The sequence below is a fragment of the Hippopotamus amphibius genome, chromosome 9 (assembly GCF_030028045.1).
Source record: "Hippopotamus amphibius kiboko isolate mHipAmp2 chromosome 9, mHipAmp2.hap2, whole genome shotgun sequence".
In the NCBI taxonomy this organism is placed as follows: domain Eukaryota; kingdom Metazoa; phylum Chordata; class Mammalia; order Artiodactyla; family Hippopotamidae; genus Hippopotamus; species Hippopotamus amphibius.
In genome coordinates this window covers 138,288,822-138,306,626 of record NC_080194.1, presented here as the reverse complement: position 1 = coordinate 138,306,626, position 17,805 = coordinate 138,288,822, and the positions used below count along the sequence as shown (strand labels likewise).

The following is a 17,805-nucleotide window of genomic DNA, read 5'->3' as shown; positions in this document are numbered from 1 at the left end:
AGTCCATGCTTTAACCTCTCTTGGCCTTCATCCTCTCCTCCATAAAATGAACTCCCTGATCCCTACCTCACAGCCTTAGTGTGAAGGGCATTTGGGACCACAGATGCAGAAGCGTTTGTGTTGGGTAAGGGTACATAACTCTGAGGAGTTATCAGTTTCTTTCTTATTCTTGGTTACTAAGATCTAATAGCAGCAAGACATTCAAAATGACATGAGAGAAGCAGCCCCCTGTCTCTCTCAGGCATCTGTTCCAGGCTGTATGACAGTCTTCACAAACTATCCTCCCTTTCCCCTCCAGCACCCAGGGAAGTCCTGGTTCCCACCCGTGGTTCCTTCCTGCTCCTCCCTCAGCCAAGCCACAATGCCCAGTGGATCCAGAGGCAAATGTGGGAACGATTTTGACCCGATGCCCTTCCTGGCACCTTCCAATAAGGAGAGAATTGAAGCCATGAACAAGCCCTATGACATCAAGAAGACTTGCTGGGTCAAGGATGAGAAGGAGGGCTTCATCCCTGGGGAGATCCAGTCTGAACAGGGCAACCAGGTCACCATGAAAGAGGGTCACTAACCAGGTGGGTGGGGAATAACCCCCAGGATGAGACTGAGCTTTAGAAGTGGTGGACACCCAGGTTCAAGAGGCAGGGTGGCAAGAAGAGAAGATGCCTCCGAGTCCCCTGTGCTGGGTTCAAGTTCAGACTCAGTGACTCTCAAGCTGTAGGGCCCTGAGTAGGACACTTTTCCTCTCTGAGCTTTGGCTCTCTTACAATAGAGATTCCAATGTGATAGGACATGAAAGTACTTTGTATGCTCTAAAACAGTACAAGTGTGAGAGAGACTATCAGGAAAGTTACTTATCTTTAAAGCCCCAAACAGCTCTCATGGGGAATCTATTTTCTAAGAGTAAGAAGGAGCATCCCAACCATCAGGAGTTGTGCTATGTGCCCATGATAGCATGAGGAATGTGAGACAGGGCTCTGGGACACTCTGGCCAACCTGAGTGAGCTCTCCAGTGTCATGAGCTACAAACGGTGGTGTGCTGGGGCTGGCTCGTCCTGGCTGGTAAGGATCCAATGCTAAACATTCGGGGACATTGCAGCCATGGTGGAATTGACAAACGGTACAAATCAGGGATTTTTTTTTTCCCCCAGACAGCTCGTTTCCTAGCACACCACTCTCTGCTGGTCCACACTGTGTCTGACTATGAGGAATGACTTGGAGACTGGATAGAAATTTTAGTTTATGAAACCCCTCCCCTGGGGCAGACTCCTGGGGAGGCGCTGGACATTTTGCTTTATCCTTTCAATAACCTGATGTAGTAGGAAGTATGGACCCTATTTTGCAGAGGATCAAAGAGATTTTAGGTAATTCGCCTACAGTCACAAAGTCAGAAAGTAATGAACTCAGATTCAAAGCTTGCTGTACCTGGCTCCAATGCCCATGACCCCTCTACCGCACCACCTCATCTTCCATGGTGGGCTGTTTTGGGGGAGTGTGAAGTCAATCCTTGGTTAATTTCATGAATAAGAGAAAAGAGACCTTCCTGTAATCAGAACTTGCAACATCTAAGCTTTACTGTGTGCCTCCCTCCCTCGGAGGGGAGTGGCTGCAGAGAGATGAGGCTATAGCTGGGGTAAAGTGGGTTTGAACATGAAAGTCAAGCTTAACTCTCAGGAGAAACATCCTTTTCAGAAGGGCAGGGCACTGCAGTGTTGCCAGGAATGATGCATGATGAGAGTGGAGCCCCAGAGGCTGCAGTTTGGGTGCAATTTAAGGACAACACAACTACTGTGAGCAACTGCGTCACACGTCATCCAGCCTGGTTTGGGACAGAAAAGACCAACTCGTCTGGCTCCTAAGGTAAAGTCATGGGCTCCATTTCTCTGCTGGGACTGAAAGAGAAGTGTTTGCCTGTGGGCGAGGCCCAGAGTTCAGGAAACTACCAGAAATGGACTCTGAATGAAACCTAGCCTGATTTACTAGGGGTGTGGTGACCATTACTGGGTGGATTTTCCAGAACTGTCAAGATTTCAAATTATCTGTCTGTTGGACTCATAAATTATTAAAAGTCCCAGAAATCCCAGTAGGTATTCAAGCCTCACATCTCAGGCTTCAAGCAGCTGAGAGATATTTGTTTTCTGGATCACGTCTTGAGCTTTGGTCCCAGATGCTGCCATTTAAGAGCTGGCACTAGTTTTCATTTACAGAGGAAATACTGGGGTGCAGAGTGGGGATGGGGTTTGCCTGCTGTGCACAGGAGCTCCGGACTCTCCGTGCTGTATTATTTTCACCCTAAAACATCTACTGCTCATCATTTTGTCTTTTTTTTTTTTTTTTTTTGGTGGCAGGGGGAGGTCTTGTTTGCTTGCTTGCTTGCTTTCAATTTTATCCTTCAGGGTGGTTTGGTGGAAGCAGGGGAATGTCTTTTTATTTTTAATGGAAAAGTTCATTGCTATTTAGAAACCACCACCAAATTCTCAAGGCAGGGAGCCAAGAGTCACATTTCTGCAAAGCGTCCCTGGGATCAATGAGCAAGTTCTGATCAGCTACCAGAATGGACTTGGCTGGAAGAGACGCAACGGTCGCAGGTACTCTGAATGTAAGGAGGGAACTTCAAGGTCTTACTTGATGCCACTTAAGTTCACATAGTCCTCCCAGCAACCAGCCAAGGAAGCCACTGTCATCCCTACTTCCAAGGTGAGGCAGTTAGGGCTCATATGGCCTTGGAAGTTCCTCCCCACATCAAGTCGATGAGACATGGCTGGACCAGGATTTGGACCCACTGATTCCAGCTTTTTGCAGGACACCAGAGAGTGGGTGGTACCCTGTGCCGATGCCGCCGCAGCTGTGACAGTACTGTGTCTTAATGCATGTGCTGCTGTGTCTTGACCCCCCAGACACTCACCACGAAGAAGGATGATATCCAGCAGATGAACCCACCCAAATTCTACCAGGTCAGCGACATGGCAGACATGACCTTCCTGAATGAGGCCAGCATCCTGGACAACCTGCGTCAACGCTATGTCAACATGAGGATCTATGTGAGTGCTGGTGCTGGGGCTGGGGAAGAAGGGCTGGCTGCCGATCTTCTTCTCCTCTCCTGATGGGGAGGAGGCAGCTCCTCTACCCTCCCCAGCAACCCGTACACGTTATGTCTGGGACAAGGCAGAGAGACCATGTTTTTGATGTGTTAGAATTTCCACCCCATGGCTTTGGCATCTCAGTGATGGTACGATCTCCATGGGCACCCAACACACCCTTTACTGTCAAAGAGGCTGTCATCTAGAAGTCTTCCTCCTGACCCCACCCCTGCAAACTCTCCAAGCAAAACATCATTTTCCCCCTAGTGACTTCATGTCGCCTCATTAGACGTGCTTCCCTGTCCATCCATCCACCCTCCATCCATCCATTCCTCTCTCTTTCCTTCCCTTCCCTTCTTCCATTCTCCCTTCCTTCTAGCCATCCATCCAACCATTCATTCATTCAGCAAACACTGAGCCCTGTGCTAGGAAAAACAAAGTGGGTTACCATCAGTCCCCTGACCATCTTGGAAATCCTAAGACTTCCCAAAGGTGCTGGCGGCTAAACTCAAAATAGAATATAAGGAAGTTTTGGTGTTTGCCTCTCTAGATGTCTTTACTAAAAAGGAAAGAGGCTATCTGGTAGGACTAGGTGAGCTGGGGCCTGACTTCAGGATCAGGAGATTTCCCTTCCCTGGGTTTTGGTGACAGCCAAGAGAGCTGTCACATGCTCCCTCCCCTTGTCTTACTTCAATACTACTTTAGTTCTGAATTCAGACCCTCAGCAGCCCCATAGCCCCATGCAGTGCTGAAGGACCTCTGGAAAGCTCTTGGGGATATTTGCTGGGCCTGCAGGCTAGTAGGGTATCACTGGACTTCAGCCTGAGAAGAGCCACGTCCGCCCCTGGCTGAGCCTGGAGCGTGGGCTGAGAATGTCTGTGTGAGCTTGATGGCCAAGCTCAGGGCTGGGGCTTACTCGGGGCCCCTCTGCAGCTAAGCCCTCGCTCCTGTGGGTGGCCACACCATGTCTTTGGGCTAAGAGGCTGCAGACTCTGTGGAGTGTGGCCTGAAGGACCAGGGCAGGAGTCCCCTCTTAAATCCACACACCTCAGTTGAACCACTGATTGAAAAACTGGAGCAGGCAGGACAGCTCCAAGGCCCTGACTGCTGCCCTCTTGTGTCCCTCCTGCACGGCTGGCAGGGGACATCTCCTTTGCATTCTGACCCAAACAGGGACAGAACTAGCTTCTGGTCCACTATCTACCCCACCCCACTCCCCAGACAGGGCTGGAGGGAAAGAGTGACTCAGTGCCTGGGTCCCAGGATGAGACACGGTGCATCATCCTCTCAGGTCTTTACGTGGGTTCTCTTCCTCTTCTCTTTGCTCCTCTCTCTTTGGATCATTTTGTATTTAATAAGGTTCCTTTAAAAAACTCAATATACTGCAGCTTTGCTAAAGAGAAGCTGGGGCGTGTGTATCCCCACTTGGATCAAAATGGAAACTGGGACATTTTTAGAGACATGGATGGACCTAGAGACTTTCTCTTTCTGACTCACTTCACTCTGTATGACAAACAAATATTGTATATTAACACATATATGTGGACTATAGAAAAATGGTACAAATCAACTGGTTTGCAAGGCAGAAATAGAGACACAGATGTAGAGAACAAACATATGGACACCAAGTGGGGAAAGCAGGGAGGGTTGGGGGGGAACGAATTGGGAGACTGGGATACCAAATTGTACAATCTAAATATATGCAGTTTATTGTAAAAAATAAAAAAATAAAAAGTTAAAAAAATTAATCAGTGAGTGAATTCAATAAAGAAGAGGCCATAAATGAAAAAAAAAAAAAAAGGAAAGTTTCAAAGTTGATGTGAAAAGAGGCAGAGAGTGGGGGCCCCAGAGGTCAATGCAAGTGTCCAGCAGGAGAAGTTTTGGACCCATGGATTTGGCCGTTTCTTGCCCTCACCTATTCTGCCCTCAGATAATTTCTTTCACTACCTCATTGGTTTTCCTGATTTTTTTTAATGGGATGATTGCTTACAAAATTGCCTTGGGGTGAAAAGAGATCTTCTTGAGTAGATCAAACCCAGTTGCCCACTAGTCAGACTGAGTCCACATAGTAAGAATTCTGTGAACTCTCATGGAAAATCTCCCCCATATATTAAGTGGAAAAAGCAAGATATAAAACTATCATATATCGCTTATATGTGGAATCTAAAATACGACACAAATCAACATATCTATGAAACAGAAACAGATTCACAGACATAGAGAATAGACTTGTGGTTGCTAAGGGAGGCTTGGGGGTGGGAGAGGGAAGGATTGGGAGTTTGGGATTAGCAGATGCAAACTATCATATATAGGATGGATAAACAACAAGGTCCTACTGTAGAGCACAGGCAACAATATTCAATATCCTGTGATAAACCATAATGGAAAAGAATATGAAAAAGAATATAACTGAGTCACTGCTGTACAGCAGAAATTAATGCAACATTGTAAATTAACTATACTTCAAAAAAATTTTAATTAAAAAAATAAAAATAAATCAGTATCATAGAATACTATCGTTTGTTTTAAAAACAAGAGGAGGGGATATGAAGGGATCTCTGGATTTGTTTGTATACGTGCATCAAAAACCATGGAAAGCGGTATTAGAAACCAACATGGAGCTTCCCTGTGGGAGGAGGGGGCACACACTGAGCAGCTGGGGGACATTTTGCTGCATATTTGTCCATTCAAATGACTATGCTATCGATTCAGATATTAAACCCAAGAAAATGAAACTGATATATATTAAAGGGAAGACTGGTTTTGCTCACTGGATAAAGCCTCGGGCATGGATTTTGCCCCCAGAGAGAACATCACTGTATCTCTTTAGGCTGGCAGGATGCTCCAGCCAGGATGCTCCAGCCAGGATGCTCTGTGACTGGCTGGGGTCCAGAGGGAAGAGCTAACCATCTTTCCTCCCTCCTGCCAGACCTACTCAGGCTTGTTCTGCATGACAGTCAACCCCTATACCGGTGGCTGCCCAACTATGGGGCCCATGTGGCCAACATGTACAAAGGCAAGAAGCCGCCCCACCTCCTCTTCATCTTAGACAATGCCTACCATGACATGCTCATGGGTGTGTGCAGTGGGGCCCACCAGGCTGAGAAAAGTCTCTTTGCCACTGGGGATCCAAATGCATTAGGCCCACATGCTACCCAATCCCAACACTGACCCCTCATCACCTGTTGAAGATTTTTTTTTAAATATTGCTCTGACAGTGCACTTGCTAAGTACCTGCCCTACCTAACACCCCATCTCATTTAAGCATCATAAAAACACAGGATGCCAAGCTAAATAATGTCCAGAACTCAAGTCAACCTTTAACCATTCCCTGTGTGATCTTCACCATATGGTACAAAGTGATTTTTATTACTATTTCTCTTTATGTTGCTTACGACTAGGCAGCTTTATGGGATGGGGCTGGTAGAAATGGAGTGGCTGGTAAATTCTCGGCCCCTTCTACAAGGATGTGGCCTGTAGAGGCAGGTGCATAGCCTCAGACCCCACGGGACCCGAGGTCTTCAGCGTCCGTGGGCTGCTGCAGCCATGCTCCAAGCCGGGTGTGATGCAGGGAGATGTAGACAGCGTGGTTAGGGTGATGCCAAATGTCAAGTTTCTAAGTGTTTTCTAATTACATCTTCCTGTTGACGGTTCCCTCCCTACAGAGCATGAAAATCAGTCTACACTAATCACGTAAGTGTCCCTCCTGCCTCTCAGTCTATAGTCTATATAATTAGGTCTGTGTCTTACACATGTAATTAAGCCTTCTTAGAATTAATTGGCAGGATGTCGTATGGAAATCTGCAGGCTGCAAGCAAGTAAGGCTGCATCTGCTAAACCGAGTAGGGGGTGGGGGCTTCATGTCCCCAAGTCCCCCCGCCCCACCCTGTCTGTCCCTGATGGGTGAGATGTGATGATGCCCAGCCTGCACCTTTCATTGCTTTGCTTCTCTGCAGCCAGTCCCCTCTTTGTCCTTCACGTGTCTGCTCCCGTTTTCCACCTGCAGTGGAGAATCTGGTGCCGGCAAGACTGAGAACACGAAGAAGGTCATCCAGTACATTGCCAACATCGGAGGAACGGGCAAATAGTCCTCAGATGGGAAGGTAGGGCCTACCGGGCACACTCAGGGCCTCTCACCCCCAGCCCGCCCCGTCTTTGGGTACACACAGCAGCGACACACACAGCAGAGACCATGTGACCCTCACAGCTGCTCTCTGGGTTAGGGCCACTTTACAGATGAGGAGACAGAGGCCTAGAGAGAAGAAACTTGGGTGGGGTCCCATAGGGAGAAGGAGGTTGGAGTCCCAGATCTGACCCACTGGATGGACTCTGATGTCCCAGGCCATGTCTGCCCAAGAAGTGCTGGTGCCAGAGCCCCTTGTGATTGACAGGGGAGAAAGGGGAGTGCCAGCTCCCGTTAAGCTGCTTCCACAGGCCCTGACAGAAGAAGGCGCTTAATCAGGGAGCACTAGCTGGGCCAGTGGCAGCTCTAAAAAGCTGACAAAGAGGAAAGGAAGACTTCAAAGGAAGACCAGGGATGCCGAAGGAAGGGTTTTCAAGTTTATGTAGGAGTCTCTTCACCAAGAGCAAAGGGAAGAAACAACAGCTAAAACTCAAGGCCCATCATCTGGCAGGTGCCCTCCAGTTTCAGGGGCTGCAGGGGGACAGTCCTTAGGCAGTGGCCGTCCTCCCAATTCCCCTCCAGTCCCGCTCTCCCTGCCTCCCCAAGGCTGTGCCCCTCCTGGGTTCCTGGCCATAAGCCACTGTCATTTGAAAACCCCGGGTCCCCAGGCAGCAGCTGACCGGCCACCCCACCTTGTGTTTCTATCTGGGCCAGGGGTCCCTGGAGGATCAAATCATCCAGGCAAACCCTGTACTGGAGGCATTCGGCAACGCCAAGACCACCAGAAACAACAACTCCTCCCGCTTCGTAAGTGTGACGGCGGCAGTGGTGGCCCCGGGGGTGGCGGGACAGGCATTATCACCCCATTCCAAGGAAGGGAATCGAGGCTGATTGAAACTCATCAATAGGATGAGGCAAGTCACGGCATCTCCTTCCCAGAGATTCTTATCAGTCAGGATCTATATTAACTAGAGCCCAATTCAGTATTGAAATCCAGGGTTTGAATGCAGAGATGTGGGTACACAGTGATGGAGAGGCTGAAAAGTCAAAATAGGGGAGCCAGATATTTGCCGTGGCTAGATGCTGGCACCCCATCCCCCCATCCCCCACCCAGGGGGACCATGGCTGGTGGGATGCAGAAGAGGCGCTGTCCCCAGGGCCCTGGTGGATTCTGAAGCCAGTCTGGTGGGAGCTGGGGTCATAGAAGGAGCTCAGTAGGCGCCCTGCCTCTCCCGTCTGACCCCCCACCTCCTGCTGGGCACTCTCACTGCCTGGGGAAACAAGGCTGGGCAGGGAGGAGGTGAAGGCAGGTGAGGAGCAGAGGTGAGGGCAAACGGTGAGGGAGACACAGAGACTCCTATTTCCAGGAGAGTTTGTCCTTGGTTCTGCCAAAGGTCAGGGAGGGGGATGCAGTGTCTCTCCATAAGGAGATGTGGTACAGTGCCCCCTATATGTGGCTGGCCAAATTCCCATCATGCCTGCCTCAAAGCGGAATTCCAAAGGTTCCCAGCCCCTCCTGTGGGGCACTCTTCTGCCCCACAAATGCCCCAAACCTGCAGGCTACCTCCAGACCCTAGATTTAGCCCCAAGACCCTCCTTCTCTGCCCATCTGAGTGGGAAACCCACAACTCCACATACAGCCACCTCTGGCCTAGATACCTTCCTGCAGCGCCCTTAGAATTCAGGGGTGGGGTGGGGCGGGGCGGTCACTGAGTAACCACCGCCAACTCCAGGTCGCAGGTTGGTCTAGAGCTACACATGTCCTCCCTCAGGACCCTCCCCTCTCCTCCCTTCTCAGGGCAAGTTCATCCGGATCCACTTCGGAACTACAGGCAAGCTGGCCAGAGCTGACATCAAGAGCTGTGAGTCAGGCTGCTTTTGGAGGGTTCTTGGGGGGCAGGACCAGCTACACAATGTGTGGGGTCCAGTGCATGATGAAAGCATGGGGCCCCCTGTTCAAAAGGTATTAAGAATTTCAAAACAGAAGCAGAGGGACTCAAGTGTGGGGCCCTTCTGAACACAGCCTGTCTCACACCCAGCAGGCTGGCCTTGCCCCCGGGCTCCCCCTCATCTGGAGCCAGCCCCCAACCCAGGCTGTGGGTCTAGGAGAGAGGAAGAGGGTACCTATGACTGACCATGGCACTGGGCTTTATGGGGAGGGGAGCCCTGCTTTCCACGGAGCACTGCATTCCAGGAGAATGGACTAAACTCATGGGCACATCTGCTTGTTCTTTTCCAGATCTCTTAGAGAAATCTCATGTCATCTCACAGCAAGCAGCTGAAAGGAGCTACCACATTTTCTACCAGATTCTCTCTAACAAGAAGCCTGAGCTTATCAGTAAAGATCTTTATGTCTGTCTAATTGTCCCTTAACTCGCTTTTCTTCTATTTTGAATAACGAAAGAAGTCCCGTGTGTGGAGGGTTTGGTGTCATCCCTGCGATTCTATATGGATCCCTTTAATTCAGAGTTATGTGAAGAAGCTACAGGGAAGTTTCTCAAAGTTCTACTCACACCCATCTTCACAACAGTCTATGAGGCCTCACACCATTGTTGGCCCATTTCATAGATGGGGCTTTAAGATGTCTGCAACTCATGGCTGAGAGGTGGACCTGGGATATAGGGCTTTAGACCCCCATGTCTTGCTCAGACAGCAGCAGAGAGGTCAGCCCAGGACCACTGCATGTGACAGGCTTCCCTCTGAGTGGACGTAGCCCACTGAATGCACAGCTCAGCAAGCACACTGTACTTGCCCCCTCAACTGGATGCCCTTGTGCAGGCAACAAACTGGTCAACTGTCCATGGCAGACCTGCTCAGGCTTTAAGGTCCAGAGAGGGATGAAGACTCAATCTTGCACATACACACCTCCTAACCCAGCCAGAGACTAAGGTATTGAGTACTATCCCCCACCCACAGGTGGGTTTTATTTGTGTTGGACACAGTGTACTTTTTAATTAATATATGCCATTTTGAAATTGGAAACCTTCACCAAAAAACCCAATCTCCTGGTTTCTCTGGAATAACATGGGACTGGCAGCCACGGGCCTGCCCTCCCATGTGGCACTAATCAGGGCAGTTGAGTGGTGGTGTGCCCTTTGGATGAGCTCAAGCTCTCCTGTTTACCACACTCCCTACCAAGCCCTATTGCATTTCTGACCCTAGAGCAGCATGGCAGGCACCATTTATCTTCCTTCTTGGGCTGTGGTTTTTCTCAGCAGTAGAGAGGAAAGGGAAGGAAAATATTTCTTGCATCCACATCTCTTTCAAAAGTGAAAAAAACAAAGATAGACCAAGAAGGGGCACATATTTGAAGAAAAATAGAAGTGAGCATATTTCCTTGCAAAAGTGACAACATCCCATGCATATTATATGCAAGTGATTATCATTGCCTGCTGCAGTCATCCTGTTAGCTTCTGCCTTTGAGTGTGACCTGCTCTTTACAGGAGAGAGAAAGGAGAAAGATATGCATTCACTGATTTCAAAAATATCTGCTGGTTGCCCACTAGGTGTCAGGTCCTGGGCCAAGTGACAAAGGGCACAACCAAGTTCCAGAGACCCTCTTGCCACTCTAAAGCTCCTCGTGTGCCCTGTTCAAGTCCCTCCACGATTCCAGGTGATCCCAGAGGGCAGGCCTGTAACCCCCATGATGACACAGTCATGCCTAGCACACGGGAGGCATTTACAGATGTGGGTTAAAAATGAAAAAGAAGAAAACCACGTGTCACCAAGCCGCTAACGTGCTTTCCTGCTCTTGGCAGAGAGCCTGCTGCTGGTCCCAACCCTAAGCGGTACCACTGGGTGAGCCAGGGCGTCACCATGGTGGATAACACGGATGACGGGGAGGAGCTGCAGATCACAGAGGTGAGCGGGTGGGCGTGACTGGCAAAAGACAGGGAAAGTGTGGGGCCCTGCACCCACTGCCATCAGAGCCGGGCAGGGCGGGGCTGGGGCAGGCGGACACCCCGAGCTGCCAGGCAGCAGCCTGGGTTCTCCCCTGGAGATTTCTGGGGTTGCAGCTGGCATTTTTCCCAAGCCTGCCGTAGCAAGCAGTTTCTCTTTGCAGAGTTGCACTGGAATTCGACAGGGACTGAACGGGGCTGACTACCCACGTGACTTTTCCTCCTCCCCAGCCCAGCTAGACATGACCCTCTAGTCCCGCCAGTTCCCACGGCGCCCTCTCTCTCCTTCTCGGTGACACTGAGCACGTGGGGTTTCTATTGGGAGTACTGTGTACTCTGTCCTTTTTGACAGCGGAATCGATTCCTGATGCATCTTTGCCTTCCCCTTCTCCCCACACCTAGCAAGGAGGCGGAACAGTAATAATGATGGGAAGAACAACACTACTTCCTGGTTATTATTATGTGTCAAGCATGGGACCAAACATCACTCTGGTTTATCCTTATGACCACTGATTAGCCCCATTTTGCAGATGACTAAACTGAGGCCAGAGAGGTTAAATAAATACAATGACTCTCTTGCAGAGCATCTGGCCTGGACTCCTTGGAGGAAAACAGATCCCTCTCTGGTCAGGGTCTGTCTGACTTCCAGAATCCACAGCGTGCTACAGTGCCCACTGGTGCCACCCCATGGTGGCCTCCACTCTGTGGAATAGGAAGCCAGGAGTTTCTTGGCTTTCTTCTCCCTGTGGCCTTGCAGGTAGCCTTTGACGTGCTGGGCTTCAGTGCCGAGGAGAAGCTCAGCGCGTATAAGCTGACTGGGGGCGTCATGCACTTTGGCAACATGAAGTTCAAGCAGAAGCCTAGAGGGGAGCAGGCTGAAGTGGACACCACGGAGGGTAGGTGTGGGGTGGGGGCCATGCAGGGAGGAGGCAGCCGGTGGGTTGGGGGCTCGGGGCTCTCCAGGGCTTCCTGCACATTTCACAGGCACACTCTAAACCAAGAATGTTCCTTTGATATCCAGACGTCGAGATTCTTGGAAAGGCACGACAGGGTCAGAGACATAACTTTGGTTTCTATATTGCTTTGCCACTTGACCTTGAGGGAACGTGGAAACCATATCAGACCTCTGTTTTCTCTTTTTTTTTCTCATTCCCCAATTCTTTTAAATTGAAGTATAGTTGATGTAAGTTACATGTGTACAATACAGTGATTCACAATTTTTACAGGTTATACTCCATTTATAGTTATTATAAAATATTGGCTATATTCCCCTAGCTGTATGATATACCCTTGTAGCTTATTTTATACATAACAGTTTGTATCTCTTACTGTCCTACCCCTATCGTGCCCCTCTCCCCTTCCCTCCCCTCCTGGTATCCACTAGTTTGTTCTCTATGTCTGTGAGTCTGCTTCTTTGGGGTTATGTTCACTAGCTTGTTGTGTCTTTTAGATTCCACATACATGTAACACCATACAGTATTCATCTTTCTCTCTCAAACTTATTGCACTTAGCATAATGACCTCCAAGTCCAGCACGCTGCTGCAGATGGCAAAATTTCGTTCTTTTTATGGCTGTGTAGTATTCCACGATACATCTATAGCACCACTTCAGACCTCTGTTTTCTCATTGGCAACATGGGGGTCTCCTCCCCTCTCCCCCAACCCCTTGTCTAAACACAATAGATGGTGCTGGAGTTCTCCAGGGCAGGGCACCATCTTTCTTTCACTCATCTGCTTTCTCTGTCCCTACTCAGTGGCCGACAAAGTCACCCATCTCATGGGTCTCAGTTCTGGGGAGCTCCAGAAGGGCATCACCAGGCCCTGGGTCAAGGTAGGCAATGAGTTTGTGCAGAAGGGCCAGAAAGTGGAGCAGTGCCAGAACTCCATAGGGGCCCTGGGCAAGGCCGTCTATGACAAGATGTTCAAGTGGCTGGTGGTCAGGATCAACACGACCTTGGACACCAAGATGCAGAGGCAGTTCTTCATCGGGGTGCTGGACATCGCAGGCTTCGAGATCTCTGAGGTGTGTCTGGCCTCGCCTTGGGGTGGCCACCCTCCTTTGATAAGTGCCTTTTCACCAAGCTTCTCTTGTTTCTCACCTTGGACCTGGGGCCGGCCAATCTCAGTCTGCTCTTGGCTCTCTGACTTCTGGTCTCTAGAAAGTTCCATCTTCATTTGTACGGCACCAAGTCACAAAGAAGGGGGAGAACATAACAGATAGAATGAGTGGTGTGCTGGCTGGAGCAGGCCTGTATCAGCTCATCAGAGCTGATTGCGGAATTTTCAGGAATTCTGTGGGCCAGCTGCCATCCTGTTGATACGTGTCCTGTATATACATGTGGTGTATTTACACCATGGAGATTGGCCAACACTACAAATTAGGCTTTTTTTTTTTTAAAGAGAGAGAGAGAGAGCTGATTTATCAGCACAGCATTGGTGTCCCCATCTCTTGCCCACACAAGTGAGACTCGGGTCTCATCACAAGACGAGTGCCATGGGTCGGGAAGATTTTACCTTTGTAATTGGAGGCAGCATGATTAGGAGTGAGGAGACCTGGTTCTGGACTCAGGTGGGCCACCAACTAGCTGTGTGGCCTTCAGACAGTGGCTATCCTTCTCTGAGCCTCAGCTGTCTCAACTCTAAAATAAGCAGGCTGGCAGAGACCTCTAAGGTCCATTTCAGCTCCGCTGCCTTATTATTCTAGGATTTCTACTAGCTACAGATGGGTTGAAAAAAAATAGTTTAGCCCAACTTCTTTCAGGCTCTAGAGGCTAATGTGGCTGCTGTCTACAATAGAAACATTTATTTCCACAGGTGGGAAAGGCCTTAGAAAAAGCTTCCAAACCGTGCTGCCCAGACCCCTGGGCAGCAGCTGATGGCCAGCAAGGTGGGGATGGGGAGAGAGGGGACGCCTGCATCCCCAGCAGGGTGTGTGCAATAGACAAACGGGGCTGGAATCCCAGTTCCGCCACTTCCAAGCTATGTGCCGCCGTGTCCCCATCTTTGATGAGGACACCGATCATTCTCGCCTTGTAAGGTTTCTGAGCAGATCAGCTTTGCCAGGGTCTGGCACACGTACGTGCTCCATGCGGGTTGCTCTGTGATGACAAGGGCACCCCTCCTCTGACCTGTTTTTCATATGAGGCTTCAGCATGGGGTTTGCATGCAGAGAAAGCAGTCTCTGGTTTAAAAAAATAAAAAGGCTTGTAAACACCTTCACCCTCCAGATAAGGATGAGAAAAACCAGAGAGAGAACTGTCTAAAGGCACACAGGGGGTCAGGCCCATAAAGCATCTCAAGTGATCCATCTCTAGAAATAAAATGGTTCTTCCTACACTGACGTCCATTAACCATGCGGGGCCGGAGTCTGAGTTTTAGGTGCTGGCAGGAGCACTGGGTGGCCCGGGCCACATGGTCAAGCTGCTCTGTGCCTTTGCGGGGAAGGGTAGCCTCGAAGGGCTTCTGGCGGGGCTGACGGGAGCACTGACCAGGTGGTGGGTGTTGAGGCATCTGGGGCAGCGCCAGACACTGGTGGGCCCTTGGCAAGCTTTAGCTCTGCTTGTGGCCCAGCCCAGGGTCCCGGGAGATGCTGTGTCTGCATCTGGGCTGACACCCCTTTCTGTCCTCCTGCCACAGTTCAACAGCTTCGAGCAGCTGTGCATCAACTTCACCAATGAGAAGTTGCAGCAGTTCTTCAATCATCACATGTTTGTGCTGGAACAGGAGGAGTACAAGAGGGAGGGCATCGAATGTGTCTTCATCGACTTTGGCCTTGACCTGCAGGCCTGCATCGACCTCCTGGAAAAGGTAACCTACTTCTGAAAGGAGGGGCTTGGAGAAAGGTTGGGACCCTGCATGGGGCATGTCTCAGGAAGGGATTTCACTGGGGCCTGTGGTTTCAGGGTAGTCGGCAACACGACTGATGACCTTGGTTTATCTGACCTCAAGCTTCCTCTCTGCAAAATGGGTACAACAGCTACTGCAATGGCCACTGTTAGTTCGGCTGTTTTCTGCCTTCACTCGCTGGATCACCACAAGCGACTGTGTGTGTGGGGGGGAGGGGTAATTTATTATAGCCATTTCACAGATGGGAACATTGAGGCATAGAAAAAGGAAGTCACCTCTCCAAGGTCATCCATCCTATGAGTGGCGGAGTGGGGCTTTAACCAAGGCCATCTAATAGCCTGTAATCACACCATCGGGAATGTTTTATCAAATGGCCTCATTCAGGAATATACAGGATTAGCAGATGCAAACTATTATATAGAGAATGGATAAACAACAAAGTCGTACTGTAGAGCACAGGGAACTATATTCAATAGCCTGTGATAAACCATAAGGGAAAAGAATATGAGAAAGAATCTAAATATGTATATATATAACCAAATCATTTGCTGTACAGAAATTAACACAACATTGTAAATCAACTATACCTCAAAAAAATTTTTTTTAATTTAAAAAGAAAATAAAAAAAGAATATATTGTTTGATTAAATGCAGAAAAGGGATAGAAAAAGGAAATTAATGAGGCAGATGACAAAATCTGAACAGCCTGTTCATAGTACTGTATTGGTGATTTCTTAGTTTTCATTATTGTACAGAGGTTACAGTAACATTTGGAGAAGTTGTATGACGGGTATACAGGAATGCTTTGCACTATTTTTGCGAAGCTGAAATTATTTCAAAGTAAAAAGTTAAATACAATAAAGATCACACCTTGTCTCCGAGGTTCATCCTCAGGCCTGTCATACAGAAGTTATCATCAAGGCAGCCGGGGTCTTCAATGGGAGTCAGCCTTACCTCCCAGGAAAAAAGTCTCCAAAAACAGGCTGTGGACTGCCTGTCTCCCAACACCTATAAATACCTCCCTGTCCAGTTGTCACAGAGCCTGAAATGTCCTCATGCTTGAGTTTCGGGATCAAACATTGCCCTCTTCCAGGAGTGTGCGTTAGAAGGGAAGACAGGTGTCATTGATGTCACCGTTTTTCTGGCACCACTTTTTGGGCGGGATTAGCATTTGGGGAGCTACATAGCCCCTTTAGAGATGTCAGTCTTCCCTTCTCTTAGACCTGATGAACTCTAGCCTCTTTCAAGCCTAAGCGGTCATGGCATTCAAAGACCACGGAAAATCAGACCATTCCCAGAGGTCACTGCCCAGAGTTCTGCATTCTAGCCAGCCACATGGGGCCTGGGGCACCCCTCCCACCAGCCCAAGGCCAGCACCAGAGTCACCCCGTTGGCCTCCTCTAATGCCATCCACTCCTCTTCCCTTCCAGCCCATGGGCATCTTCTCCATCTTGGAGGAACAGTGTGTGTTCCCCAAGGTCACCAACGCCACGTTCAAGGCAGCCCTGTACAATAACCACCTGGGCAAGTCTACCAACTTCCTCAAGCCCAAGGGGGGCAAGGGCAAGGGGCCTGAAGCCCACTTTGCGCTCACCCACTACACAGGCACTGTGAGTACCACCTTGGCACCCCCGTGGCCACCTGCTCGGTGCCTCCAACTGCCGCAAATGTAGATCTGTCCTGCCACACCCTCCCTGAGGCTTCCTGCCTCCCACTAACCCAGCCATCAACTAACAGGGCGATCAGCTGATCGAAACGACCTCTGGCTTGTACTTCCTCCTCACTTCTCCCTCTGGGAGTTCCAAAGCAATCTAGCCAAGGATGCCCAGCAGTTCACACCCTCAGACCTGCCAGGGCCACACCATTGCTGATGGCTCTTCGTTTGATGGCTGAACTTTGATCTCAATCAGAAATGACATTTACAGGGACTTCCCTAGTGTTCCAGTGGTTGGGACTCCACGCTTCCACTACAGAGGGCCCTGGTTTGATCCTTGATTGAGGGAACTAAGATCCTGCATGCCGCACAGCATGCCCCCTCCCCCCAAAAAAACCACAAAGAAATGACAACACTTGCAAAAAGAAGAAAAAAAAATCCATGAGTACATCAATTATCCCCCAGTTGACTGACTCATCCCTCTGACAGCTTGTGGCCACCAAACTAACCAGGTGACATCTACGGAGTAGTTTTTTCATTCATGACAAATCTAGTCTTTGGGGAAGAGGGAAATTAAGTGCAGCCAGGACTCAGGCTTGTTTGAATAATTGATGGGGGAGGTGATCAGTGTTGCCGTCAAAGCCAATGCCTGCTGTTACCAAGGAGTTGGTTGAGCCTTTGTGGGTTTAACTGTGGGGAAACGGCAGCCTTAGGACAGAGCTGTGAGGAGAGCTGCTGTTGGAATGGGCATCAGGGCCAAGCTTGGATAACCTCAACAACCATGATGATGCCAAATCCTGGCCAAACGGACTGTGCTGCTACCTAGAGCAAACAAAGGATGCGGCTTGGGGCCAAATTGCAGTGTTCCACCCCACCCTCCACAATGAAATGAGAAGGCTTCCATGTTTGTAGCAATGGGACATTCAAAGTCAAATGGGGCCCATACACTTCCAAGAAGGCTCTAAGATGAGGCCCGGAGGTGACGAATGTCATACAACACATAGGAGAGAGAAGGCCCAAAGGTTCTGGCTTCTCAGCTGCATCCCTAGGTTCTCTGTGCTCAATGGAAGGATCTGCAAGACGCCTTCCTCTTTGCCTCTCCAGCTGGGACCACGTGGAAGAATGGGAACTGGAAATTAGTGGATGTCCAACTACCTGGACACATGGAGCCCCCAGTTTAGATGGATGGAGCCCCCCTCCCACCAGG

General features: G+C 49.6%; 1 protein-coding gene across 1 annotated transcript in view; it reads left to right on the top strand.

Annotated features, from left to right (window-relative positions):
• Positions 1–361: 361 nt before the first annotated feature.
• Positions 362–17,805, top strand: part of LOC130861067 (myosin-16-like) — a 51,590-nt gene continuing 34,146 nt past the window's right edge. Inside the window, 15 exon segments of the mRNA XM_057749558.1 lie at positions 362–560; positions 971–1,059; positions 2,895–3,038; positions 6,007–6,042; positions 6,045–6,153; positions 6,743–6,770; positions 7,084–7,180; positions 7,915–8,007; positions 8,999–9,062; positions 9,440–9,556; positions 10,961–11,061; positions 11,857–11,995; positions 12,854–13,122; positions 14,736–14,906; positions 16,375–16,554. Of these exon segments, the coding sequence (XP_057605541.1) occupies positions 362–560; positions 971–1,059; positions 2,895–3,038; positions 6,007–6,042; positions 6,045–6,153; positions 6,743–6,770; positions 7,084–7,180; positions 7,915–8,007; positions 8,999–9,062; positions 9,440–9,556; positions 10,961–11,061; positions 11,857–11,995; positions 12,854–13,122; positions 14,736–14,906; positions 16,375–16,554 (1,836 nt within the window).